Genomic DNA, 27,094 nt, shown 5'->3' with positions numbered 1-27,094 from the left:
TGCCCTCACAGAGAAGAATGCCCTCTTTAGTGCCCTCACAGAGAAGAATGCCCTCTTTAGTGCCCTCACAGAGTAGAATGCCCTCTTTAGTGCCCTCACAGAGAAGAATGCCCTCTTTAGTGCCCTCACAGAGTAGAATGCCCTCTTTAGTGCCCTCACAGAGTAGAATGCCCTCTTTAGTGCCCTCACAGAGAAGAATGCCCTCTTTAGTGCCCTCACAGAGTAGAATGCCCTCTTTAGTACTCTCACAGAGTAGAATGCCCTCTTTAGTGCCCTGACAGAGAAGAATGCCTTCTTTAGTACCCTCACAGAGTAGAATGCCCTCTTTAGTGCCCTCACAGAGTAGAATGCCCTCTTTAGTGCCCTTACAGAGTAGAATGCCCTCTTTAGTGCCCTCACAGAGTAGAATGCCCTCTTTAGTGCCCTCACAGAGTAGAATGCCCTCTTTAGTGCCCTCACAGAGTAGAATGCCCTCTTTAGTGCCCTCACAGAGTAGAATGCCCTCTTTAGTGTCCCCACAGGGTCGAATGCCCCTTTTAGTGCCTCCACAAAGCAGAATGCCCTCTTTAGTGCCCTCACAGAGTAGAATGCCCTCTTTAGTGCCCTCACAGAGTAGAATGCCCTCTTTAGTGCCCTCACAGAGTAGAATGCCATCTTTAGTGCCCTCACAGGGTAGAATGCCCTCTTTAGTGCCCTCACAGAGTAGAATGCCCTCTTTAGTGCCCTCACAGAGTAGAATGCCCTCTTTAGTGCCCTCACAGAGAAGAATGCCCTCTTTAGTGCCCTCACAGAGTAGAATGCCCTCTTTAGTACTCTCACAGAGTAGAATGCCCTCTTTAGTGCCCTGACAGAGAAGAATGCCCTCTTTAGTACCCTCACAGAGTAGAATGCCCTCTTTAGTGCCCTCACAGAGTAGAATGCCCTCTTTAGTGCCCTTACAGAGTAGAATGCTCTCTTTAGTGCCCTCACAGAGTAGAATGCCCTCTTTAGTGCCCTCACAGAGAAGAATGCCCTCTTTAGTGCCCTCACAGAGAAGAATGCCCTCTTTAGTGCCCTCACAGAGTATAATGCCCTCTTTAGAGCCCTCACAGAGAAGAATGCCCTCTTTAGTGCCCTCACAGAGTAGAATGCCCTCTTTAGTGCCCTCACAGAGTAGAATGCCCTCTTTAGTGCCCTCACAGAGAAGAATGCCCTCTTTAGTGCCCTCACAGAGTAGAATGCCCTCTTTAGTGCCCTCACAGAGTAGAATGCCCTCTTTAGTGCCCTCACAGAGAAGAATGCCCTCTTTAGTGCCCTCACAGAGTAGAATGCCCTCTTTAGTACTCTCACAGAGTAGAATGCCCTCTTTAGTGCCCTGACAGAGAAGAATGCCCTCTTTAGTACCCTCACAGAGAAGAATGCCCTCTTTAGTGCCCTCACAGAGTAGAATGCCCTCTTTAGTACTCTCACAGAGTAGAATGCCCTCTTTAGTACCCTCACAGAGTAGAATGCCCTCTTTAGTGCCCTCACAGAGTAGAATGCCCTCTTTTGTGCCCTTACAGAGTAGAATGCCCTCTTTAGTGCCCTCACAGAGTAGAATGCCCTCTTTAGTGCCCTCACAGAGTAGAATGCCCTCTTTAGTGCCCTCACAGAGTAGAATGCCCTCTTTAGTGCCCTCACAGAGTAGAATGCCCTCTTTAGTGTCCCCACAGGGTCGAATGCCCCTTTTAGTGCCTCCACAAAGCAGAATGCCCCCTTTAGTGCCTCCAAGCTGTAGAATGCACTTTACAGTAGAATGCTCTCTTTAGTGCCCCCACAGAGTAGAATGCCCTCTTTAGTGCCTCCAAGCTGTAGAATGCCCCTTTACAGCAGAATGCTCTCTTTAGTGCCCCCACAGAGTAGAATGCCCTCTTCAGTAGGCCTTTACAATAGTTCTGGTCCCCAAATTGTTAATGAAATAAAATAACGCTCTGTTCCTCCAGTGAATGGAGGACACATTCTGTCCACAGCAGGTGCAACGAACTGATGTCATCGCTCCTGATGCGCTGAGCACAAGAGCAAAGAGACCGGGTAATCAACATCGTTCTCCAGCCTTGCTGCTCTGTTAGGCTGGGTTCACAAGGGCGTTGCGGGTGTCGTGCGGGAACAGATGCGGGTGCATTGCGGGAAAATGCACGATTTTTCCCCGCGAGTGCAAAGCGTTTTAATGCGTTTTGCACGCGCGTGAGAAAAATCGGCACGTTTGGTACCCAGACCCGAAGCCGGACTTCTTCACAGAAGTTCGGGTTTGGGTTAGGTGTTGTGTAGATTTTATTATTTTCCCTTATAACATGGTTATAAGGGAAAATAATAACATTCTTAATACAGAATGCTTAGTAAAATAGGGATGGAGGGGTTAAAAAAAAAATAATAATTAAACTCACCTTAATCCACTTGTTCACACAGGGGCGGCTTCTCTTCTTTCTTCTTCTTTGAGGAAAAGGACCTTTGGTGATGTCACTGCAATCATCACATGGTCCATCACCATGGTGATGGATCATGTGATGGACCATATGATGAGCGCAGTGACATCACCAAAGGTACTTTTCCTCAAAGAAGAAGAAAGAAGAGAATCCGGCCTGCGCGAACAAGTGGATTAAGGTGAGTTTAATTTTATTTATTTTTTTAACCCCTCCATCACTATTTTACTATGCATTCTGTATTAAGAATGCTATTATTTTCCCCTATAACCATGTTATAAGGTAAAATAATAATGATCGCGTCCCCATCCCGATCATCTCCTAGCAACCATGCGTGAAAATCGCACCGCATCCGCACTTGTTTGCAGATGCTTGCGATTTTCGCGCAGCCCCATTCACTTCTATGGGGCCTGCGTTGCATGAAAAACGCACAATATAGAGCATGCTGCAATTTTCACGCAACGCACAAGTGCACAGCCCCATAGAAATGAATGGGTCCAGGATTCAGTGCGGGTGCAATACGTTCACCTCACGCATTGCACCCGCGTGGGAATCTCGCCCGTGTGAAAGGGGCCTTAGTCAGTCCTGCAGGTGTGATGAGAGCCAGCAGCTGAATGGTAAAGCTGGGAGCACATCGTCCCCTACTTCACCATTGCACTCAACAGCCTCTGAGTCCTCAGAAGAATGGAAAATGAAATGGGGAGCCCAGCCTAAGGGCTCGTTCACACGACCGTTGGTGTCTTGTTCCCGTATTGCGGACCACATTTGCGGATCCGCAATTCACGGGCACCGCTCCGTTGTCATTCCGCATCACGGATGCGGACCCGTTCATTTCAATGGGTCCGCAAATCCGGAGATGTGGAACAGAAGCACGGAACGGAACACTACGGAAGCACTACGGAGTGCTTTCTGGGGTTCCGTTCCGTGCCTCCACACCGCAAAAAGATAGAACATGCTTTATCTTTTTGCGGAACGGAGGGATCGCGGACCCATTCAAGTGAATGGGTCTGCGATCCCCATGCGCCTGCCCCACGGAAGGTGCCCGTGCATTGCAGACCGCAATTTGCAGTCCACAGGCACGGGCTTCACACGTTCGTGTGACCGAGACCTAAGGCCTCATTCACACATTGTGTTCATCAAGTGATTGTGATTCAGAGTGTGCAGAGTGTGATAAATACTCCCTCAGTGTTTATTATCTCTGTACTGTGACATCGCTGTGTTTATTATCTCTGTACTGTGACATCACTGTGTTTATTATCCCTGCACTGTGACATCACTGTGTTTATTATCCCTGCACTGTGACATCACTGTGTTTATTATCTCTGTACTGTGACATCACTGTGTTTATTATTCCTGTACTGTGACATCACTGTGTTTATTATCTCTGTACTGTGACATCACTGTGTATATTATCTCTGTACTGTGACATCACTGTGTATATTATCTCTGTACTGTGACATCACTGTGTTTATTATCTCTGTACTGTGACATCACTGTGTTTATTATCTCTGTACTGTGACATCACTATGTTTATTATCCCTGTACTGTGACATCGCTGTGTTTATTATCTCTGTACTGTGACATCACTGTGTTTATTATCCCTGCACTGTGACATCACTGTGTTTATTATCCCTGCACTGTGACATCACTGTGTTTATTATCTCTGTACTGTGACATCACTGTGTTTATTATTCCTGTACTGTGACATCACTGTGTTTATTATCTCTGTACTGTGACATCACTGTGTATATTATCTCTGTACTGTGACATCACTGTGTATACTATCTCTGTACTGTGACATCACTGTGTTTATTATCTCTGTACTGTGACATCACTGTGTTTATTATCTCTGTACTGTGACATCACTATGTTTATTATTCCTGTACTGTGACATCACTGAGTTTATTATCTCTGTACTGTGACATCACTATGTTTATTATTCCTGTACTGTGACATCACTGTGTTTATTATTCCTGTACTGTGACATCACTGTGTTTATTATCCCTGTACTGTGACATCATGGTGTTTATTATCCCTGTACTGTGACATCATGGTGTTTATTATCCCTGTACTGTGACATCACTGTGTTTATTATTCCCGTACTGTGACATCACTGTGTTTATTATCTCTGTACTGTGACATCACTGTGTTTATTATTCCTGTACTGTGACATCACTGTGTTTATTATCCCTGTACTGTGACATCACTATGTTTATTATTCCTGTACTGTGACATCACTGAGTTTATTATCTCTGTACTGTGACATCACTATGTTTATTATTACTGTACTGTGACATCACTGTGTTTATTATTCCTGTACTGTGACATCACTGTGTTTATTATCCCTGTACTGTGACATCACTGTGTTTATTATCCCTGTACTGTGACATCACTGTGTGTATTATCTCTGTTCTGTGACATCACTGTGTTTATTATCTCTGTACTGTGACATCACTGTGTTTATTATCCCTGTACTGTGACATCAATGTGTATATTATCTCTGGACTGCGCTATCACTGTGTGTATTATCTCTGTACTGTGACATCACTGTGTTTATCATCCCTGTACTGTGACATCACTGTGTTTATCATCCCTGTACTGTGACATCACTGTGTTTATTATCTCTGTACTGTGACATCACTGTGTTTATTATCTCTGTACTGTGACATCACTTTGTTTATTATCCCTGTACTGTGACATCACTGTGTTTATTATCCCTGTACTGTGACATCACTGTGTTTATTATCCCTGTACTGTGACATCACTGTGTGTATTATCCCTGTACTGTGACATCGCTGTGTTTATTATCCCTGTACTGTGACATCACTGTGTTTATCATCCCTGTACTGTGACATCACTTTGTTTATCATCTCTGTACTGTGACATCACTGTGTGTATTATCCCTGTACTGTGACATCACTGTGTTTATTATCCCTGTACTGTGACATCACTGTGTTTATCATCCCTGTACTGTGACATCACTTTGTTTATTATCCCTGTACTGTGACATCACTGTGTTTATTATCCCTGTACTGTGACATCACTGTGTTTATTATCCCTGTACTGTGACATCACTGTGTGTATTATCCCTGTACTGTGACATCACTGTGTTTATTATCTCTGTACTGTGACATCACTGTGTTTATTATCCCTGTACTGTGACATCACTGTGTTTATTATCCCTGTACTGTGACATCACTGTGTTTATTATCCCTGTACTGTGACATCACTGTGTTTATTATCTCTGTACTGTGACATCACTGTGTTTATTATCCCTGTACTGTGACATCATTGTGTTTATTATCCCTGTACTGTGACATCACTGTGTTTATTATCTCTGTACTGTGACATCATTGTGTGTATTATCCCTGTACTGTGACATCACTGTGTTTATTATCTCTGTACTGTGACATCTTGGTGTTTATTATCCCTGTACTGTGACATCACTGTGTTTATTATCCCTGTACTGTGACATCACTGTGTGTATTATCCCTGTACTGTGACATCACTGTGTTTATTATCCCTGTACTGTGACATCACTGTGTTTATTATCCCTGTACTGTGACATCACTGTGTGTATTATCTCTGTACTGTGACATCACTGTGTATATTATCTCTGTACTATGACATCACTGTGTTTATTATCCCCGTACTGTGACATCACTGTGTGTATTGTCTCTGTACTGTGACATCACTGTGTGTATTATCCCTGTACTGTGACATCACTGTGTTTATTATCCCTGTACTGTGACATCACTGTGTTTATTATCTCTGTACTGTGACATCACTGTGTGTATTATTCCTGTACTGTGACATCACTGTGTTTATTATCTCTGTACTGTGACATCACTGTGTATATTATCCTGTACTGTGACATCACTGTGTTTATTATCCCTGTACTGTGACATCACTGTGTTTATTATCCCTGTACTGTGACATCACTGTGTATATTATCCTGTACTGTGACATCACTGTGTTTATTATCCCTGTACTGTGACATCACTGTGTATTATCCTTGTACTGTGACATCACTGTGTGTATTATCCCTGTACTGTGACATCACTGTGTGTATTATCCCTGTACTGTGACATCACTGTGTTTAATTTACTATTATGTATCTGGCATTATTGTTCCAACAGTCAGATAATTGGAATTAGATGTGTGGCTGTGTAAATCCCCTGCAATCTACAAGCAGGCCATACTAGGACTCAGAATCTCCTTACCTCTTATTATCACAGAATCTTCTGCCCTCAGATTCTTAATTTCCTCTGCGTCATCAGAAAGTGTCCATTATGACGTGTTTCCCCCTGAAAATCCCAGCACACAGAGAGAGACTGTAGGAATCACAGACGTCCTCGTGTCATAGGATATCACATCTTCCTCGCCCTCTGCTGGTAATTTGACCCACTAGCAGCTATTACAGCCTAGCATGAGCAGTGAGATTGTGCAGCCTTGTTCACTAAAACCTCATTCACACATCTCTACTCAAATCTGTGAAAAGATGGTCAGTGATGCCTCCGTGAAGATGGCGTGAAGGATTCGTGTGTCCATTTTTTGCTGTCCATGTGTCATCCGTGTGTCACAGATACTGTGCAGCGGAAAAATAATTTTCAAAGCATCTCTTTGCAGCGACCGGATCCGCAGGCTATGAGCTGTGCGCTACGATTGGCCAGACGCAATTTATCTGCGATTGCGTTGTTCAGTTTTTTTTTCCACGCGAGTGCAAAGCGGTTTAATGTTTTTTGCACGCGCGTGATAAAAAACAGAATGTTGGTACCCAGACCCGAACCCGGACTTCTTCATTGAAGTTTGGGTTCTGTGTTCTGTTGATTTTATTATTTTCCATTATAACATGGTTATAATGGAAAATAATAGCATTCTGAATACAGAATGCTTACTAAAATGTCCATTGAGGGTTAAAAAATAATTCTTATCCACTTGATCGCGCAGCCGTTATCGTCTTCTTTCCCCTTCTTGCAGGACCTGCGCTGAAGTCATCACGCTCACCACCCGGTGATGTCAGCGCAGGACCTGAGATCAGATATGTGCCATTCATCCTAGACAGGTGGACATTATGGAATAGATGCTCATTCTTAGCATTCAGCATAGTGTACCCATGTAGTACTGCCAACCACTGGCCACCCAGTCTCTGTACCCTTTCCATGGCTGAATGAAGAGCGCAGAATGGGATAATCCTTCCACCTCTACCGAGGTTGATCAGACAAGACGTCTTTCAGTGCTTTGGTAACCCCCATTGACTGTATGAGCTGATATTGATAAGAATATTACGATGCAGATACAGGATTTATGGTTTTTTTTGTATGATTTTTTTTTATTGTTGTGCAGTTTTCACAAAATGTAGCCCAACGTCTGACCAATATTCATCTAAACGGGTCTTGCTGGCCCCGGAAATGTATTGGACCTTCTTAAAGAAGTTTTCCAGACTGGAGATGTTAGTGACATACAGTATGCTCAGGTTAGGCAATCAATATCAGGGCTGTGGGGGTCTGACACTCAGCTGTTTCTTAGCACCCCCACTAATCGGCTGTTTTCATAGCTGATCAGTGGAGATGCTGGGTGTCAGGCCCCGGCCCATCCGATACTGATGAACTATCCATATAAAGAGCAGAAGACCCCTTTAACATTGCCTTGGTTGCTGTCATTAAAAAAGAGCCTCCAGGGGGTAACATTTCCCTGGAAACTTTGACTTGTTCCGCACTTGCATAGAGGGCTGTAGGACCCTCGAAGCAATATAGGACCATATGACAACGCAATTCCCGTTAGGCCGTCTTATGCTTTGTCACATGTTCCTGAGAATAAAGCGTTGCTGCCTGAACACGATGCACAGCCGCACACAACTTGCAGCCATTTCAGTCTTTTGATGGCCGTATAGACTACAGAGCATAATCCAGCTAAATAGCTGTGATTTCTGACACCGAGCTGGATTCGCTGCTCTGTCCACTGGAAATGTAGGAAACTGCGTCGTGAATGGAAGCAAATATGGCGGCCCGCGTGATGTTTTCATTGAAGAAATTGTTGTTCTCCAGTTGCTGTAGCACAGAGGCTGCAAAAGAAAGAACAGATCTCGTGTCACTTTTACCATCTGTCATCACCATTTGTCTTATTGCACTTTTTACTGTCCGCTGTTTTTCGGTAAAAAGTTAAAGGGAAACTGTCAGCAGGAGATTGACCAGGGCTGTGTGTGTTGAGCTCAGGGGTGGACTCGGAACTTACTGACCCCGGGGAAAAAAACGAAAAGTGGCCCGTATTGTATTGTAGGCAGGTTCAGATTCACAGATGTGGGGGCAACACAAATAGGCAGGGACTACAGAAGTAGGCGGCTTCTGCAATACCGTAGTGCAGCACAAAATACCGCCCCAGCAAAACCAAATATTAAAGTGCAGCACAAAATACTGCCTCAGCAGAAGCAAATACCTTAGTGAAGCATAAGGGTACTTTCACACTAGTGTTGAAGTTTTCCGGTATTGAGTTCCGTCCTAGGGGCTCAATACCGGAAAAAAACGCTTCAGTTTTGTCCCAATGCATTCTGAATGGAGAGCAATCCGTTCAGTATGCATTATGGATGTCTTCAGTTCAGTCCCTTTTATGGTATTTGGCCGGAGAAAATACCGCAGCATGCTGCAGTATTTTCTCCGGCCAAAATTCCGGAAAAAACTGTATTAATGCCGGATCCGGTACCAAGTGTTCTGGAAAAACGGATCCAGTTTCCCGGTCTGCGCATGCGCAGACCTTTAAATCTGTGAAAAAGATATATACCGGATCCGTTTTTCCGGATGATGGATCCGGTATTGCAATGCATTTGTCAGACGGCTCCGCATCCGTATCTGGAAACAAATTATATCTGTTTGCATACGGATTTCCGGATCCGGAAGGCAGTTTCGACATCGGAGCTGCCTGCCGGATTCTTCTAACGCTAGTGTGAAAGTGCCCTAAGATAATGCCCCAGCAGAACAAAATACTGCCACCCTGCTGCAGTATTCAACTGTATCATCCTCCTGAAGACGGCAATACAGTTGAATTCATGAGGACACCTGAGGCTGCTGGCCAGATGCATAAGTACCTTAAGGTCCTAGCATTAATTAATGCTGAGAGGATCGTATGTACCCGGCCACTGGCCATAAGTAGGGTCCTCCCCACCCTTGGTTGAGCTTCTGCTTGATAACAGGAAGAGTATAAAAGGTGTCACAGGATATGGAAGCCCTCCCGACATAGCTGTAGAGACCTCATGAAGGTGTGCTGCCATATGTCCCTCAGCGCCATGATTGGTACCTTACTGATAACGGGTGCAATTGTTTAACCTTTTAACTTTGCTAGGACATCTGCAAGACAGCCTTATATAAAGTGACCTGTCCTGATGACAACTCCATTGTGTACAGTGCATGATGGGCATCCCTACCTCCATAGGAGTCACAGGCCATGTGAGTCCTCTTGGGGGTATTTAATAGCTGAAAGGCTTTATGGGAATGATAGGGGAGTAGCCATGTGCTGGAGAACCTGTACAACCATTAATAAAGTTTTAGATTCCATACTTAGATCGCTAGAAGTACGACTGCTGGGACCCTCACAGATCACAAGAAGAGGGGTCCCATGTCTCCCTGTTTGTATGGAGCGGCGTTCAAGCATACGCAGGGCCACAACATTCACAATCTGTCGTATTTGCTGGAGATAGCCATGCACTGTATTCTTCGGCAGACCCCTAGACTTTGCATGCAACATGCTCGACCACCGTTCCATTTAAAAAGGCTACACAGGACCCCCGTTCTCATTTTGCAGCATTCTTTTGTGTAGTCAGATCCTACAGTCATGTATTATTCCATCCCATCTGCCGCCTCTTCTTCCTTATATAGGTTATCAAGGAGAGAGGCCAATTAATCAGACTACACAAAAGGTTTGTTTGTGGTCTGTCACCAAGGAGACTCATAGGCCTACATTGGAGCTGACTACAGGAACCAGGCATTGTTCCATTGGAACAATAAGAATGATTGCAAAAGTATACATTTCCTTTATTTTGTAGCAATAGACAAAATGTTTTAAAATAATTTTTACTTTTTTCCTTTCTCTGGTCTTTTTTTACTTTTTACAATTGTAAACACATTTTTTTTTTAATTTTGAGTAAAAAAAAAAATTCTCTAATTATTTCCCAATTGGTGGGGGGTTATTCAAAAAAGATTCCAGAAATATGGCAACTTACACTGACAGTTTGCCATATAGACTTCTACTTCAATCTCGCGAAATTCCGTGAAGATCTAAAAAATAAAAAGAGAGAAAGAGGAAATACCATTAAAGGGAACATGCTCTTTGTCCCCCAAACAGCCCCAGTACCTGATGGAGCACTTGATGCGGTCTCCAACGGTCCTTTTCTTATGGCCTATTGTTATTTCAATAATGTATAAAAAAAACTTTATAACTTAGCTGATTCAGGTCAAGGGGTTGGAGAGCTAGCCGCGTACGTCATGCCCTTCATGCCCCTAATGTGGCCTCTCTGGCTTGACTGATGTCCTAGACAGAGCAATGAAACTTCTGTAAAAGCCTGTACTGACGTCCCCACCGCTGCTGGATGCCAGACAGAGAGGCCAGATTAGGAGCATGGAGGGATTGACTCTAATCAGCTCATTCACATGTAAACTATAAAGGTTTTTAACATGAATGAAATAATGATGGGCCATGAGAAGAGGACCATTGGAGATCTCATCAAGAGCTCCATCAGGTACTGGGAGATGTTTTGGCGGCAAAGGGTATGTAAGAGGTTTGCTTTAAGTTTAGTATATGAAAAATAAATCCTTTTTGCCCTCTTATAATAAGTTTTTACTTACATTTTTTAACATTTTCGCTGCAACTGTGTCTACAAAGCTGACAGCTGAAAAGTCCAATATGAGGGAGCGAAAGTCAAGTTTCTCCAAACCTAAAGAGCGGAGGGTGACCGAAGACTGTGGGATGGACTCACTCAGAGTCTTCAGACTTCCAATCACATCGTCTTTAGTTGTCAAAAATTCTAATCCGCTTCCCTGGACAGAAGATAAAGGTTTCAGTATGAAAATGAAGATAAAAACATACAGAGAATTAATCCCCTCCCTCTCTACAAAAAAACAAAAACATAAAAAAAACACCTTCAACAATAGACTTAGGGCACTTTCACACTAGCGTTTTCTTTTCCAGTGTTGAGTTCCGTCACAGGAGCTCAATATCAGAAAAAAACTGATCAGTTTTATCCTAATGCATTCTGAATAGAGAGCAATCTGTTCAGGATGCATCAGTTCAGTCCCTCTTACGTTTTTTGACGAAAGAAAATACCGCCGCATGCTGCAGTTTTCTCTCTGGCCAAAAATCCTGAAAACTTGCCGGATCCGGCATTAATTTCCATTGAAATGTATTAGTGCCGGATCCGGCATTAATTGTTCCAGAAAAACGGATCTGGTTTTGCGGTCTGCGCATGCGCAGACCTTTAAAGATGAAACAATAAATAAATACCGGATCCGTTTTTTCCGGATGACACCGGAGAGACGGATCCGGTATTTCAATGCATTTGTCAGACGGACCCCCATCCGGATCGATCTCACAAATGCCATTCGTTTGCGTCAGGCAGTTTCGGCAACGGACAATTCGCCACAAGAAGGGCCATGACCACGGGAACGCTGACGGGCTATCCCGGCAAGGAGAGGGTGCAGATGGGCGCACGGGAGGAATACAGGAATGTGCTTTCCCTGTCGCCCTCTAAAAGGGGGAGGTGTGAGGAATATGGATTATTATTTCATGTCAGCGATGTTCCCACACCAGCCATCAGCTGTCAGATAGCAGAGGTAGTAAACTCCACAGAGGGGGGCCCTGCTTCAAACCCCAGCCAACTGGCAGAGAACCTTTAGCAGGCCACCGTTGTTTACAATTTCTCACCTCCATTCAGCCAGGAACAGGAAAAACCTCTCTGCAGGGGGTCTAGGCCATTCCCCAGTTCAATGAACATTATCAGACATCATGGAACCAGCAATTCATAAGGAATTATGAATTGCCCGTCCATCACAGACATAAATCAGATGCATATTTGTGTCCCTGTGGCCATGATGAACAGGCCCATGGTCATAGTTTGGTGGTAGGATGCCAGGGAGGGGGGATATACATATCTCCCCACAGAAACCAAATAACAGTACCATGCTTGGACTCTGCTGGTAGCCGGAACCCAGGCGGATCCATTGGTCCCAGAACCACCTCCATGCAACGTTCTGGTCTGGAGCCATGAGCCCTAATCGGTTTTGTGGCTCATGTGCTGCCAGCCCAGCAGAGGGGGGTGGACCGGCTACAGGTTAAAAGGCTTGTGCCAGCAAGCGGGCGGGTCTTTCTCTTAAGGGAGGTCACATCATGCCATGTGTTTAGAGGGACCTGCAACCAGCTGACATCACTGCTTCCCATGTGACCACAGCTAAGAACTCATCACAACACAAAGGACTCCTGTACCTGGTAAACTGACTTTTGTTCTGCTTAACCCTGTTTGTACCACACCATCTGTATTTGTAACCTCAGACCACTGTATATATTCTTTGTGTGTATAGTGTTATTTCTAGTGAGCCCTTAAGGCGAATAAATATATAATTTAATCTTGTGCTGTTCTTGTATCTCGATCACGAATCCCCACGTCCGTGTTTCGGCCTAGTAATACGCTACCGCTGGTTGGTTTCTTACCCTATATAATCCCGTTAGCGGACCGGGCTTATATCAAGCAAGAAACTGCTGGCAGAAGGCGCTGTTTCACTGGGGCAGTGAAAAGGCTCTCTCAGCTTGTTGCCTCTCTGTGCCCGTGTGGACAGGAGGTGTCTGTGAACACTGTACCAAGCTGACCTTACCTGCTCCTCAGGGACGGCGTAACGTCACGCCTTGGTAACCCGTGACCATACCGTATCTCGCTGGCTCTACTTAGTTGACGTCAGTCGGGGTACGGTATTCGTCACACCCGCCGTTCCTGTTCAGTGCTTTCTAGGACCCCACAAGTCACTATTGGAAAGATGTCCAACCAACTAATCGCTGGCTGCAGTGATGATTCCCCTCAGTCACATTTTTGTGCCAAAGTAGAGACAGGTAGGGAACACAGGAAGCACTGGAATGGGAGCGGCAGGGGATCAGTTAATTGAGCATGACTTTTTAAATATATTTTTTTAAGCCATTCTTTTTTTTAATGGATGGATATCCCCTTTAACTTTGACTTCCTTAAAAGGGTATTTGAAAATGGGTCTTCTAAATCAGACAACCCTCGCTGCAGAGGACGGAATCTGGACCGGCCCATAGATTTCTCTCAGCATTCAGATACCCACTGATCAAAAGCCACAAAGATCCTCTCACACTGGAGGACCTGGCCACTGCTTGCATTACATGGGCAGCAGAGTCCCACTGCTATTTTTGATACACAGTGCAGAATTTTAAAAATTATCTGATTGGCTAGTATGTGTGGCCACTTTGGTTGTGGTTCCGTAGGCACCACGGTCAGTTAATAGTTATAAAGGTGACATGTTAATCTACAAACCCGAATGCAGTACCCAATAGGGGTTTATTTATCAAAATGTGTTGCCCATTCCAACCAATCATAGCGCAGCTTTCATTTTTGCATAGCAATTTAAGAAGGGAAAGCTGAGCTCTGATTGGTTGCTATGGAAAACAAGAAAAAGTCAGTTTTGATTAATAAGGCCCATTTTGGGGGGCATCTGTGTCACCGCTCACCTTTTGTGTTTTAGCCAGGATGATTTTGGCCAGGTTGATTACTTTTTGCAGGCCTTTCCTCCTTTTCTGAATGGCTTTCTTCTTCTTCTCTATCAGTTTGTCCACATTCACCCCCATCTACAATACATGATTTGGGGGCGAATTTTGAGAATGACTTGAGAATTACATGAAGGTCCTCATGCTTTAGACAACAGATGTCTTACCTTCATCTTCAGGGATTTTGCATATAATTCTGCATTGGCAAAGTAAATGGGTGAACTTGATTGGAAAATCTTCACACCGGGAATCTCTTTGGCCTTGAAAAAAGGGGGGGAAAAAATAGATTAAACCCATCTAAAAATCTTTAAAGGCCATGTACACCTTTGGGGGCATTTTTTTTTTAATTATTGCATTGTACTCATTTTGAGCTAAAAATCATTCTTTCAATTAGTCTTTATTACAAATCTTGAGCCCCTTTCTCTGTACAGCCTTGAGATTCTCTAGTAGCTGTTCTGTATTGTTACTGTGTTCTGTCACGCAGCTCAGCTGATGCTCCTTATCTCTGACCTCTGACCTTATAAAAACTCATTATAGCTCAATTCATATCTTATTGATAAGAATGTGGCTTAAATAAGTGTTTTTGATTTATTAGTAATTTATAGATAAGGGTTATTAGATGACCCAAAGCTACTGCACAGGCTACATTGGTGCATTGTGCACCAGCCTGTCAGAAGCGCATTCCGGATGCTAGTACACCCATCTTCACTGTGCATGCGCCAGAACTGGAAGACAACGGCTCATATGTGGTATTTAGAACAGGTTTAAGGTGAAGTATCCCCTTCTTGGGCATCAATCAAGCCAGATTCCTGTTTAGGGCCTGACCACCGTGACTCTTCTGGCGAGCAGCTCCACCTCCATGACTCCTACAAGGGAATACTTGTCAAGTCACATTTTAGATACTGCGGAGCTCCCCAATACAGACAGAGGAGCATAATATATTTGGTCAAGATCTCATACTTTCACACTTGCGTTGTTTGATTCCAACAGGCAGTTCCGGCAGGCAAACTGTATGCAAACGCATGTCATTTTTTTTTGACTGATCAGTCAGAAAAATGCATTGCAATACCGGATCCTTTTTTCCGGTGTCATCAGGCAAAACGGATCCGGTATTTATTTTTTTCTCATTTTTAAAGGTCTGCGCATGCGCAGACAGGAAGAACGGATCCGGCATTCCGGTATTTTGAATGCCGGATCCGGCACTAATACATTCCAATGGAAAAAGATGCCGGATCCGGCATTCAGGCAAGTCTTCAGTTTTTTTTGCCGGAGATAAAACCGTAGCATGCTACGGTTTTCTCTTTTGCCTGATCAGTCAAAATGATTGAACTGAAGACATCCTGATGCATCCTGAACGGATTACTCTCCATTCAGAATGCATGGGGATATGCCTGATCAGTTCTTTTCCGGTCTAGAGCCCCTGTGATGGAACTCTATGCCGGAAAAGAAAAACGGTAATATGAAAGTAGCCTTAATTATGAGTTTTGCTGTGTATGCCTGTGAACCATAGTGATCCCATTCAGGATGTATGGAAAGCTAGATAACATACCCTATAGATACTATCATGGTTGCAAACATTTTATGCAAATTATCTTTCTATGCAAATTCCATCTTGGAAGGTGTATGGTTCTGCCTGTGTTATTTACCAAGGTATTCTCTTCTGCCTCTCTGTAGATATCAGACTCGGCAACTTGCCCCAGAATGAAGTAATGAGACCTGCGACAGCAAAATAGAAAAGCGATGTGGTGCATATAACGGTTTGTAACATTATCTTCATATTGAAATCATCATATAAAATGATATAGGATCATCATGTGTCAGGGCATCAATGTTTTGTACTCCATGGAGGTAGGGTATGTAACCGCGATAAGGCCAGTGGTGGGGAGGGGCAGTTCTTATTTGCTTCTCCTGCTTGCAAAGCCATAGAAGTTACATGCAAATAGGTAGACCTAACTTCGTGCAGATTTGAGTTCACTACTAGCTAAATAAATCCATATGCAGTGAGCTCCCCCTAGTGGTGGCTGCGGGCAGCCAGTTATTTCTTCTATACCAGGCATGCTCAACCTGCGGCCCTCCAGCTGTTGCAAAACTACAACTCCCAGCATGCCCAAACAGCCTACAGCAGGGCATTGTGGGAGTTTTAGTTTTACAACAGCTGGAGGGCCGCAGGTTGAGCATGCCTGTATAGTGTACGGGAGCTGTAATGCCCGTCACTACAGAAGGGTCACTGGTGTGCTGTCGTTTCTCCTTAATTATGGGGAAGTTGGTATAAGTTATCTTTATAAAATGTAATGTAATGTAATGCTATGTATTTCCCTGTTGCTGTAAAATGTGCATGTACAGGCCTGCTAGGGGTGTCATTCCAGCTCTTAGTCACTAGAGGGAGCTAGGGAGCCCTAGTTTATATAAGGCCCAGTCAGGGAAAGGAAAGTTAGTTGGAGTCTGGAGTCTGTAGTCTAGTCTAACCAGAGTGAGAACCAAGTTGGGGATTAGACTATGTCAGAGTCAAGTCCAGGCCTGAAGCCTGTAGACCAGGAGAGGGTATTGCAGTCCCTGTAACCGGGTTCCAGATCGAAGGAGAAGGTTCCCCTCCTGAGCTCATATATGCAGAAGCAGGAACACCAGAATTCAGAAGTTTCTAGAGCCTGAGGAAACTGAGAGAGGGACAGAGGCAAGTCAAGAAAAGCAAGAGGTACTCAAGACTACAGAGGAGGTACTTGATAGAGATAAAACCAAGGATATACGCCAGAGCTAGGGTATTGGGCCTTGGAGAAGAGTTTCTATGTTCCAGGATCAGTCAGGAATAGAGTGCAAGCTGCCTGTACTGCAAGTCCTGTGTTTAACACTCTAAAGTCACCTTGCTATATATATATATATATTGCCTGCATCAACTGTATTGAAAATCAACTGTCTTCAAAGGAACTGCGCTTCCGTCAATGTCCCTATATGATGACTACTAAAGTTTGAATTCTGTTTTAACATCACGTGGTTCCTCAGTTATTCCTGCTATCAGCAAACGGCGTGCCACCGTTTAATTGGCACTGGCGTCACGAACATTTCTCATCATCACCTGCCCTTGCAGAGAGTCAGCCGTCTCAGGTTAGTGTCTATTGCACTACAACACCCAGGAACATTTTTAAATCTAACTTGAGTACGCTGCACCTCTCTTTTGGCGTCACGAACAGGATACGCACGCTTTCTAGTGCAAGAAGCGTGAACTTTGTGCCTTATACAGTTGCCCTGTGACCAAAGTGACAAATTGCATGTTTTATTAAAGTGGACTTTGTGGACTGAAAAACATACCCAAAGTGTACCTAAAACCTCCAAAAAGCGCTGTGCAGTGTTGCGCTATCAAGAGGAAAGAAATCGCCACATCGGAGTGTGGTTTTGTGGACTTTTCATCATCCTGCTTGCTGTCAGTGAAAAGACAGCGTTTCTACTGAAGATGGCCGCTGAGCTTGCTGAAATTGCTGCTGCGTCATCTTCATCCCGAAAAGGCAGGAAAAGTTGGCGCCTTTTTGATGAAAAAGCGGGAAAAGGTTCAAGGGCAGGCGCCACAGCCTGTCTGGACATTTGCATGTCTGCCAGCATGGACTCCGCCTTCCAGATACTGGAATACCTGGGGGGCGGCCTCCCAGTGCAATGGGAGGATCTGGCTGATCTTATTGGCGCCACCCTGTCGCTCTCCAGAGAAGGATTGAGCATGTTGGAGAGTGAGCACTGCTTTGCTGCCACGTCCGCGCCTGAAATACCGAAAATGGATAATGTTGGTGTAGAGCCTGAGGACGCTCCACCGGCCTACTCTCCGGGACCGGAGAAACCCGCCTGCCCGCCACGGGAGAAAGAACCAGAGCATCATTATGGCTCTTGGAGAGACTTCTTTCAGCCCTCTTTCAAGTGGTCCTCATTAATGGCAGAGATCCGGGAGGCCGCTATAAAGCGGAATACAAAGACTAAAATATATTATGAGGAACTGACCAAGACTATCCATGAACGACACACCAACACCCAACCCCGCCTGGAAAGGAGAAAGGGGTTGGTGGTGTCCTTTGACAAAACCCGTGGCTACGGGTTCATACAAGACTACCTAACTGGCAGAGACTTATACGTCAACAGGAGATCTGTTAAAAGAGACTACCTCCCTTCGTATCAGCATAGCCTCCGCGAGGGAGAGGAGGTGGAGTTCACCCCTGCCGAGAGCCTGAGAGGCCCATATGCGACTGCTGTGACCCGTCCCAAGCGAGAACCTGAGGACTGGGAGGCAGAAGAAAACTACTCTGGCTGCGAGCGGGAACCTGAACGCTCTCCAGAACAGGCCCACCACGCCTTCCAGGAGCGAGGCTCCTTCATTGGGCCTAATGTCTTCTGGCAGCCAACCGTGTTGGAAAAATGGGTGAGCCCCTATCCTTCCCCCGAGCTGCCTCGACGGGAGAAGACAATCCAGGACTTAGAAAATCTCAAGGGACTCCGTGTTACCCTGGAGAATATCCGGAAGGGTAGGAGACCCGATGCGCCACCGGGGCCTGCAGAGGCCGCGTCCGACGCATCGTTGACTGTACCTGCGCCGGCGCCAGCAGAGGACAGCGATTCCGACACGGAAAGCATCGGTGACCAGATTGTCTGGCTGGAGGAAAAGTTGCGGGAGCTGCGCAAGATTGCCACCGCCAGGATCCAGACGCCGCCTAAGAAGGACGAGGTAAGGGTGCCTGTCACCACCCGTAAACCACCTTCTACTAATGTTGCTCCGGCAAGGTCCCAAAGAAGACCCCCTATTGCTGTGAATTGCTGCACAGAGCCCACCGGACCGCTTGCGGCGGCGGTACCAAGTCCACGACAGCCTACAGTAGTTATGCCGGGACCGGTACGGTCCACAAGAGTGTTTACCCCTAGGCCTATGGGGCCAATACCTATCCGGGGCCCCTTCACCTTGCAGCTGCCCCCTGACACCGTGATGTGGGCACATCCTCCTGTAGAGGACTACTACAGGCCATATTTGCCAGCAGAGCCGGGTGATTATGACATGCCTCTGTGAATCAGCCTGCTAGGCCTTTGATTTATTTTGCTAAAAAAGATGATGTTGAGGACTTAACCCTTCCAGGACAGGAGTCCTATGTTTCCTGGTCGTTTGTTGCTGCTGCCAGTTTATCCACGGCTCAGTGGTAGGTGTTAACCACTGAAGTATTAAAGTCAACGAAGCCAAGTTTGTTTCCAGGACCTCCTGCCTGCTTTTGCTATCCCACGCCAAGTTGTGCCTGTTCCTTTGTTGCACCTTTTACCTTTAACCCCCTTTTCAGGTTGATCAGGGGTATTACAGCACTTGTTTTATATTGTGCAACTTGATACTAAGGAACCGTGCCCGGAGATAGACTCAAAAGAACCTGAGCCTCTGAGATTTTTGCTCTTTTAAAGGGAAATGTGCCCAGAGATGGACTCCACCGCACGAGAGCCTCTGTGATTTATAGGAAAGTAACCTGGGTACGGACTCATATTTGTTCTTTGAGCCTCCAAGAACTTTTATACTGTTTTACCGTTTCTTGCTGTTCTATTAAGGACAATTTGCACATATGGACTATCCTGGTATTAATGTCACGCTGTGCCAGGTCAGCGCCCCAGTTCCATTCACTATCCTGAGAGAAGAGAACGACGCCCCTTGTCACCACCCTTCACCTTTGCCAATTGGACCTGATATGAATGTAAATGCAGATGAATGACATATATGTATGCCTGCATGTCTCTTTTTCTGTTTCAGGTAGAAATTCCAGTTGGGCGGGCCCTGATGGAGTACGAGGTCGTACTCAGCTTAAAGCAGTGGGGTATGTAGTGTACGGGAGCTGTAATGCCCGTCACTACAGAAGGGTCACTGGTGTGCTGTCGTTTCTCCTTAATTATGGGGAAGTTGGTATAAGTTATCTTTATAAAATGTAATGTAATGTAATGCTATGTATTTCCCTGTTGCTGTAAAATGTGCATGTACAGGCCTGCTAGGGGTGTCATTCCAGCTCTTAGTCACTAGAGGGAGCTAGGGAGCCCTAGTCTATATAAGGCCCAGTCAGGGAAAGGAAAGAGAGTTGGAGTCTGTAGTCTAGTCTAACCAGAGTGAGAACCAAGTTGGGGATTAGACTATGTCAGAGTCAAGTCCAGGCCTGAAGCCTGTAGACCAGGAGAGGGTATTGCAGTCCCTGTAACCGGGTTCCAGATCCAAGGAGAAGGTTCCCCTCCTGAGCTCATATATGCAGAAGCAGGAACACCAGAATTCAGAAGTTTCTAGAGCCTGAGGAAATTGAGAGAGGGACAGAGGCAAGTCAAGAAAAGCAAGAGGTACTCAAGACTACAGAGGAGGTACTTGATAGAGATAAAACCAAGGATATACGCCAGAGCTAGGGCATTGGACCTTGGAGAAGAGTTTCTATGTTCCAGGATCAGTCAGGAATAGAGTGCAAGCTGCCTGTACTGCAAGTACTGTGTTTAACACTCTAAAGTCACCTTGCTATATATATATATATTGCCTGCATCAACTGTATTGAAAATCAACTGTCTTCAAAGGAACTGCGCTTCCGTCAATGTCCCTATATGATGACTACTAAAGTTTGAATTCTGTTTTAACATCACGTGGTTCCTCAGTTATTCCTGCTATCAGCAAACGGCGTGCCACCGTTTAATTGGCACTGGCGTCACGAACATTTCTCATCATCACCTGCCCTTGCAGAGAGTCAGCCGTCTCAGGTTAGTGTCTATTGCACTACAACACCCAGGAACATTTTTAAATCTAACTTGAGTACGCTGCACCTGGTCTAGACCATTATAGTTATTTCCATGTCTACATGCCAATACAAAAAAACAATAACTCACAACTGAGTTCTGAAAGTGACTGTGAACACTCCAAATACGACCGCCACAGCCAGTCCAATGTCTAGGTTCAGGCAGATGGTTGACAAGAAGCTCACAAGCCATATAAACTGGAACAGGAAAAGTGATTGATTTACGTTATAATTAACAGCAATCTTATTATGGTAATTTCTTATAATTCTGCACTTACCAAGAAAGGGGGTTAATATACAAGCCATACCAACTTGCGACAGCCAATGGCAAGGTCATGCTGCCATTGGTTGCCACAGGTGAGCGTGGACAAGTTGCATGTGGCCAGCTGCACCATGCGGTGCCAGTTTTTTTATTAGTTTTTCAGCTAGATATAATGGTCAGCCAGGTGATCAACTTTTTCACAATGGCAAACAAGGCATGACATTGTTTAGCCAGGTCTCCACTGTTTGTGAATAGAATGCAAGAACCAGAATGAAGACTGACACACAGACAGCACAATAAGATGTAGGAATGAGACAATGCGGTAGTGGGAAAATGTAACAATGCACATACCATATAGGACCTCTATGATACAACAGTGATGAAAATTGCAGGGTTTCCCATATTTTGCATTACTTACCAGATCATATCTGTCAGTCCGCCATAGGAGGGGTATATCCATAAATTGCTTATACATGCCCTTCAGGTTGGCAATGACGATGGAGGAAAGTATTGCCTTTGGAGAAAATAGATATTTAAATAGTGGACCGGTCAACCATATTGTGGTTGGGATGGGTGCAATGAATACATGAACAACCTTCGGAACAAATGGGCCCATATCTGACCACTAATGTTTTTTTGCAGCAAGGTATAGCAGATAATAGTCCTCCCCAGATAACCTCACCCCATCACTCTGACATCACAGCCTTCCCCAGAAAACTCCACTACATCACTCTGTAACGCTGCATGCCCACTCTGCTATCACAGCCCTCCCTAATGACCCCACCTCCTCACAATGACATCACACCCTTCCCCATATAATCTCACTCCATCACTCTGACATCACAGCCTTCCCCAGGTAACCGTGCACAGTGCACACTCCTTATGATATCACAGGTCTCCCAGATAACCTCACCCCATCACTCTGACATCACAGCCTTCCCCAGAAAACCCCACTACATCACTCAGACATCACAATTTTTCCCAAGTAACGCTGCATGCTCACTCTGCTATCACAGCCCTCCCTAATGACCCCACCTCCTCACAATGACATCACACCCTTCCCCATATAATCTCACTCCATCACTCTGACATCACAGCCTTCCCCAGGCAACCGTGCACAGTGCACACTCCTTATGATATCACAGGTCTCCCAGATAATCCCACCCCCTCACAATGACATCACACCCTTCTCCAGATAATCCCACTCCATCACTCTGACATCACAACCTTCCCCAGGTAACCATGCACACTCACTCTGATATCACCGTCCTCCCAGATAACCCCACCCCATCACTCTGACATCACAACCTGTAACTCCGCACACACACTCTGATATCACAGACCTCCCAGATAACCCCATCCCTCACACTGACATCACACTTTATGTAGTGTACGGGAACTGTAATACCCGTCACTACCAAAGTGTCACTTGGTGTGCTGTCGTCCCTCCTAATTATGGGGAAGTTGTTATATGTCAGTTTTATAAAATGTCATGTAATGCAATGCTATGTGTTTCCCTGTTACTATGACACTTGCATGTACAGGCCTGCTAGGGGTGTCATTCCAGCTTCTAGTCATTAGAGGGAGCTAGGGAGCCCTAGTTTATATAAGGCCCAGTCAGGGAAGTAGAAGGCAGACGGAGTCTAGTGTCTGTAATCTACAGTTGGAGATTAGACAATGTCAGAGACAAGTCCAGGCCTGAAGCCTGCTGTCCAGGAGAAGATTCCCTCCTGAATTCCCATATGCAGAAACAGGAATATCTTAGCTAAAGAGCCTGAGGAAGCCGAGAGAGACAGAGGCAAAGATCAGGAAAGCAAGAGGTACTCAAAAGAACAGAGGAGGTACTTTCTAAAGCTATAGCCAAGGATATAAAGCCAGAACTAGGTTATTGGGCCTTGGTGAAGAATTGCTATATTCCAGGATCAGACAGAAATAGAGTGCAAGCTCCTGTACTACAAGTCCTGTGTTTAACACTCTGTAATCACCTTGCTCAAGCTGTAATTGCCTGCATCAACCGTATTGCAAAATCGACTGTATGCCAAGGAACTGCGATTCCAATATTGTCTCTGCATGAAAACTACTAAAGTTGGAGTTCTGTTTTAATACCACGTGTTCCTCAATTTATTCCTGCTATCCGCAAACGGCGTGCCACCGTTTACTTGGCACTGGCGTCACGAACTATCTATACCATCACCTGCCCTTGCAGAGAGTCAGCCGTACCAGGTTAGTGTCTATTGCACTACATCACCCAGAAACACCTACTGCACACAACTTGAGTACGCTGCACTTCTCTTTTGGCGTCACGAACAGGATTCGCACGCTTTCTAGTGCAAGAAGCGTGAACTTTGTGCCTTATACAGTTGCCCTGTGACCAAAGTGACAATTTGCCTGTTTTATTCAAGTGGACTTTGTGGACTGAAAATCATACCCAAAGTGTACCAAAAACCTCTAAAAAGCGCTGTGCAGTGTTGCGCTACACAGAGGAAGAAAATCGCCGCATTGGAGTGTGGTTTTGTGGACTTTTTACAATCCTGCTTGCTGTCAGTGAACAGACAGCGTTTCTTGCTAAAAATGGCCGCTGAGCTTGCTGAATTTACTGCTGCGTCATCTTCATCCCGAAAAGGCGGGAAAAATTGGCGCCTTTCTGAGGAAAAAGCGGGAAGGAGTTCAAGGCCAGGCGCCACTGCTTATCTGGACATTTGCATGTCTGCCAGCGTGGACACCGCCTTCCATATACTGGAATACCTGGGGGGCGGCTCCCCAGTGCAATGGGAGGAGCTGGCTGCTTTAATTGATGTGACCCTATCGCTCTCCTCAGAAGGATCGAGCATGTTGAAAAGTGAGCATCATTGTGCTGCAATGTCGACGCCTGAAATACCGCAAGTGCCTGATGTTGGTGTAGAGCCAGAGGAGGCTCCACCGGCCTACGCTCCGGGACCGGAGCAACCCGCCTGCCGCCCAAGGGAGAAAGAACCCGAGCCCTACTATGGCTCGTGGAGAGACTTTTTCCAACCATCTTTCAAATGGTCCTCCCTGATGGCGGAGATCCGAGAGGCCGCTATAAAGCGGAATACAAAGACCAAAATCCTCTATGAGAAACTAACTAAGACAATACATGAGAAGCATACGTACACCCAACCCCGCCTGGAAAGGAGAAAGGGAGTGGTGCTGTCATTTGACAAATCCCGTGGCTACGGGTTCATCCAAGACTATCTTACTGGCAGAGACCTCTATGTGAATCGAAGGTCTGTCAAAAGAGACTACCTCCCTTCTTACCAGCATAGCCTCCGCGAGGGAGAGGAAGTGGAGTACACCCCTGCCGAGAGCCTGCGAGGCCCTTATGCCACTGCCGTGACCCGTCCCAAACGAGCGCCTGAGGACTGGGAGGCAGAAGAAGGAGAAGACTACTCTGGCTGCGAGCGGGAACCGGAACGCTCTCCAGAGCCGGCCCATCACGCCTTTCAGGAGCGGAGCTCCTTCACTGGGCCTAATGTCTTCTGGCAGCCAACCGTGTTGGAGAAATGGGTGAGCCCCTATCCTTCCCCCGAGCTGCCTCGTCGGGAGAAGACCATATCAGAGCTGGAACAGTTAAAAGGACTTCAAAATACCTTTAAGAACATCCGGATGGGTCGGAGACCAGACGCATCGCCAGAATCTGCAGAGGCCGAGTCCGCACCATCGGTTACTGTACCTGCGCCGGCGGCGCCAGCAGATGACAGCGACTCCGACACAGAGAGCATCGGTGAGCAGATCGTCCGGCTGGAGGAGAAGTTGCGGGAGTTGCGCAAGATACACACCGCCAGGATCCGGACACCGCCAAGGAAGGATGAGGTAAGGGTGCCTGTCACCACCCGTAGACCGCCTTCTGTTGCCACCGCTCCGTCAGTGCCCCAGACCGGACCCGCGATTGCCGTAAACTGCTGCACCCAGAGCACCGGACCGCTTGCTGCGGCGGTGCCAAGCACGTTACACCCTGCAGTGATCATGCCAGGACCGGCACGGTCCACCAGAGGGTTCACCCCTAGGCCTATGGGGCCAATACCTATTAGGGGCCCCTTTACTCTACAGCTGCCCCCTGACACTGTTATGTGGGCACATCCTCCTGTAGAGGACTACTACAGACGATACCTGCCAGCGGAGCCAAGTGGTTATGATATGCCACTGTAATCAGCCTGCTAGGCCTTTGATTTATTTCCTCAATGAATGAGGGTATTAACCCTTCCAGGACAGGAGTCCTACGTTTCTGGTCCTTTGTTGCGGCTGCCAGTTTGTCCACGGCTCAGTGGTAGGTGTTGACCACTGAAATCACAAAGTCAGCAAGGCCACGTTTGTTTCCAGGATCTCCTGCCTGCTTTTGCTACCCCACGCCAAGTTGTGCCTGTTCCTTTAGTTGCACCTTTTACCCTTCACCCCCTTTTCAGGTTGATCAGGGGTATTACAGCACTTGTCTTTGCTGTCCTTTTATTGTGCAACTTCATACTAAGGAACCGTGCCCGGAGACAGACTCAAAAGTACCTGAGCCTCTGAGATTCTTACTCTTTTAAAAGTATTGTGCCCAGAGATGGACTCCACCGCATGAGAGCCTCTGTGATTTAATAAGAAATAACCTGGGTACGGACTCATGTTTGTTCTTTGAGCCTCCAAGAACTTTTATACTGTTTTATCCATTTTGCTGTTCTATCATGGACTTATTCATTGTCATGGACTATCCTGGTTATAATGTTACGCTGTGCCAGGTCAGCGCCCCCGTTCCATTCACTATCCTGAGAGAAGAGAACGACGCCCCTTGTCACTACCCTTCACTTTTGCCAATTGGACCTGATGTAAATGTAAATGCAGATGAATTACATGTATGTATGCCTGCATGTCTCTATTTTCTATTTCAGGTAGAGATTCCAGTTGGGCGACCCATGATGGAGTACGAGGTCGTACTCAGCTTAAAGCAGTGGGGTATGTAGTGTACGGGAACTGTAATACCCGTCACTACCAAAGTGTCACTTGGTGTGCTGTCGTCCCTCCTAATTATGGGGAAGTTGTTATATGTCAGTTTTATAAAATGTCATGTAATGCAATGCTATGTGTTTCCCTGTTACTATGACACTTGCATGTACAGGCCTGCTAGGGGTGTCATTCCAGCTTCTAGTCATTAGAGGGAGCTAGGGAGCCCTAGTTTATATAAGGCCCAGTCAGGGAAGTAGAAGGCAGACGGAGTCTAGTGTCTGTAATCTACAGTTGGAGATTAGACAATGTCAGAGACAAGTCCAGGCCTGAAGCCTGCTGTCCAGGAGAAGATTCCCTCCTGAATTCCCATATGCAGAAACAGGAATATCTTAGCTAAAGAGCCTGAGGAAGCCGAGAGAGACAGAGGCAAAGATCAGGAAAGCAAGAGGTACTCAAAAGAACAGAGGAGGTACTTTCTAAAGCTATAGCCAAGGATATAAAGCCAGAACTAGGTTATTGGGCCTTGGTGAAGAATTGCTATATTCCAGGATCAGACAGAAATAGAGTGCAAGCTCCTGTACTACAAGTCCTGTGTTTAACACTCTGTAATCACCTTGCTCAAGCTGTAATTGCCTGCATCAACCGTATTGCAAAATCGACTGTATGCCAAGGAACTGCGATTCCAATATTGTCTCTGCATGAAAACTACTAAAGTTGGAGTTCTGTTTTAATACCACGTGTTCCTCAATTTATTCCTGCTATCCGCAAACGGCGTGCCACCGTTTACTTGGCACTGGCGTCACGAACTATCTATACCATCACCTGCCCTTGCAGAGAGTCAGCCGTACCAGGTTAGTGTCTATTGCACTACATCACCCAGAAACACCTACTGCACACAACTTGAGTACGCTGCACTTCACTCCAGGTAAGGGTGGGTA

General features: G+C 45.8%; 2 protein-coding genes across 2 annotated transcripts in view; both read right to left on the bottom strand.

Annotated features, from left to right (window-relative positions):
* Positions 1 to 6,753, bottom strand: part of SLC26A6 (solute carrier family 26 member 6) — a 60,884-nt gene extending 54,131 nt beyond the window's left edge. Inside the window, exon 1 of the mRNA XM_040408668.1 lies at positions 6,662 to 6,753. The gene's annotated coding sequence lies outside the window, so the exon portion shown is untranslated. The remainder of the gene's footprint in view (positions 1 to 6,661) is intronic.
* Positions 6,754 to 8,350: 1,597 nt separating this feature from the next.
* LOC120979725 (solute carrier family 26 member 6-like) overlaps positions 8,351 to 27,094 on the bottom strand; it is a 33,934-nt gene continuing 15,190 nt past the window's right edge. Inside the window, exons 11-18 of the mRNA XM_040408666.1 lie at positions 21,634 to 21,729; positions 21,045 to 21,151; positions 15,842 to 15,911; positions 14,363 to 14,455; positions 14,160 to 14,276; positions 11,273 to 11,464; positions 10,651 to 10,705; positions 8,351 to 8,502 (exon numbers count right to left, since the gene is read on the bottom strand). Coding sequence (XP_040264600.1) covers positions 8,351 to 8,502; positions 10,651 to 10,705; positions 11,273 to 11,464; positions 14,160 to 14,276; positions 14,363 to 14,455; positions 15,842 to 15,911; positions 21,045 to 21,151; positions 21,634 to 21,729 — 882 coding nt within the window. The remainder of the gene's footprint in view (positions 8,503 to 10,650; positions 10,706 to 11,272; positions 11,465 to 14,159; positions 14,277 to 14,362; positions 14,456 to 15,841; positions 15,912 to 21,044; positions 21,152 to 21,633; positions 21,730 to 27,094) is intronic.

The sequence above is a fragment of the Bufo bufo genome, chromosome 9 (assembly GCF_905171765.1).
Source record: "Bufo bufo chromosome 9, aBufBuf1.1, whole genome shotgun sequence".
In the NCBI taxonomy this organism is placed as follows: Eukaryota; Metazoa; Chordata; class Amphibia; order Anura; family Bufonidae; genus Bufo; species Bufo bufo.
The sequence above is the reverse complement of the archived record's forward strand: the minus strand, read 5'-3'. Positions and strand labels throughout refer to the sequence as shown.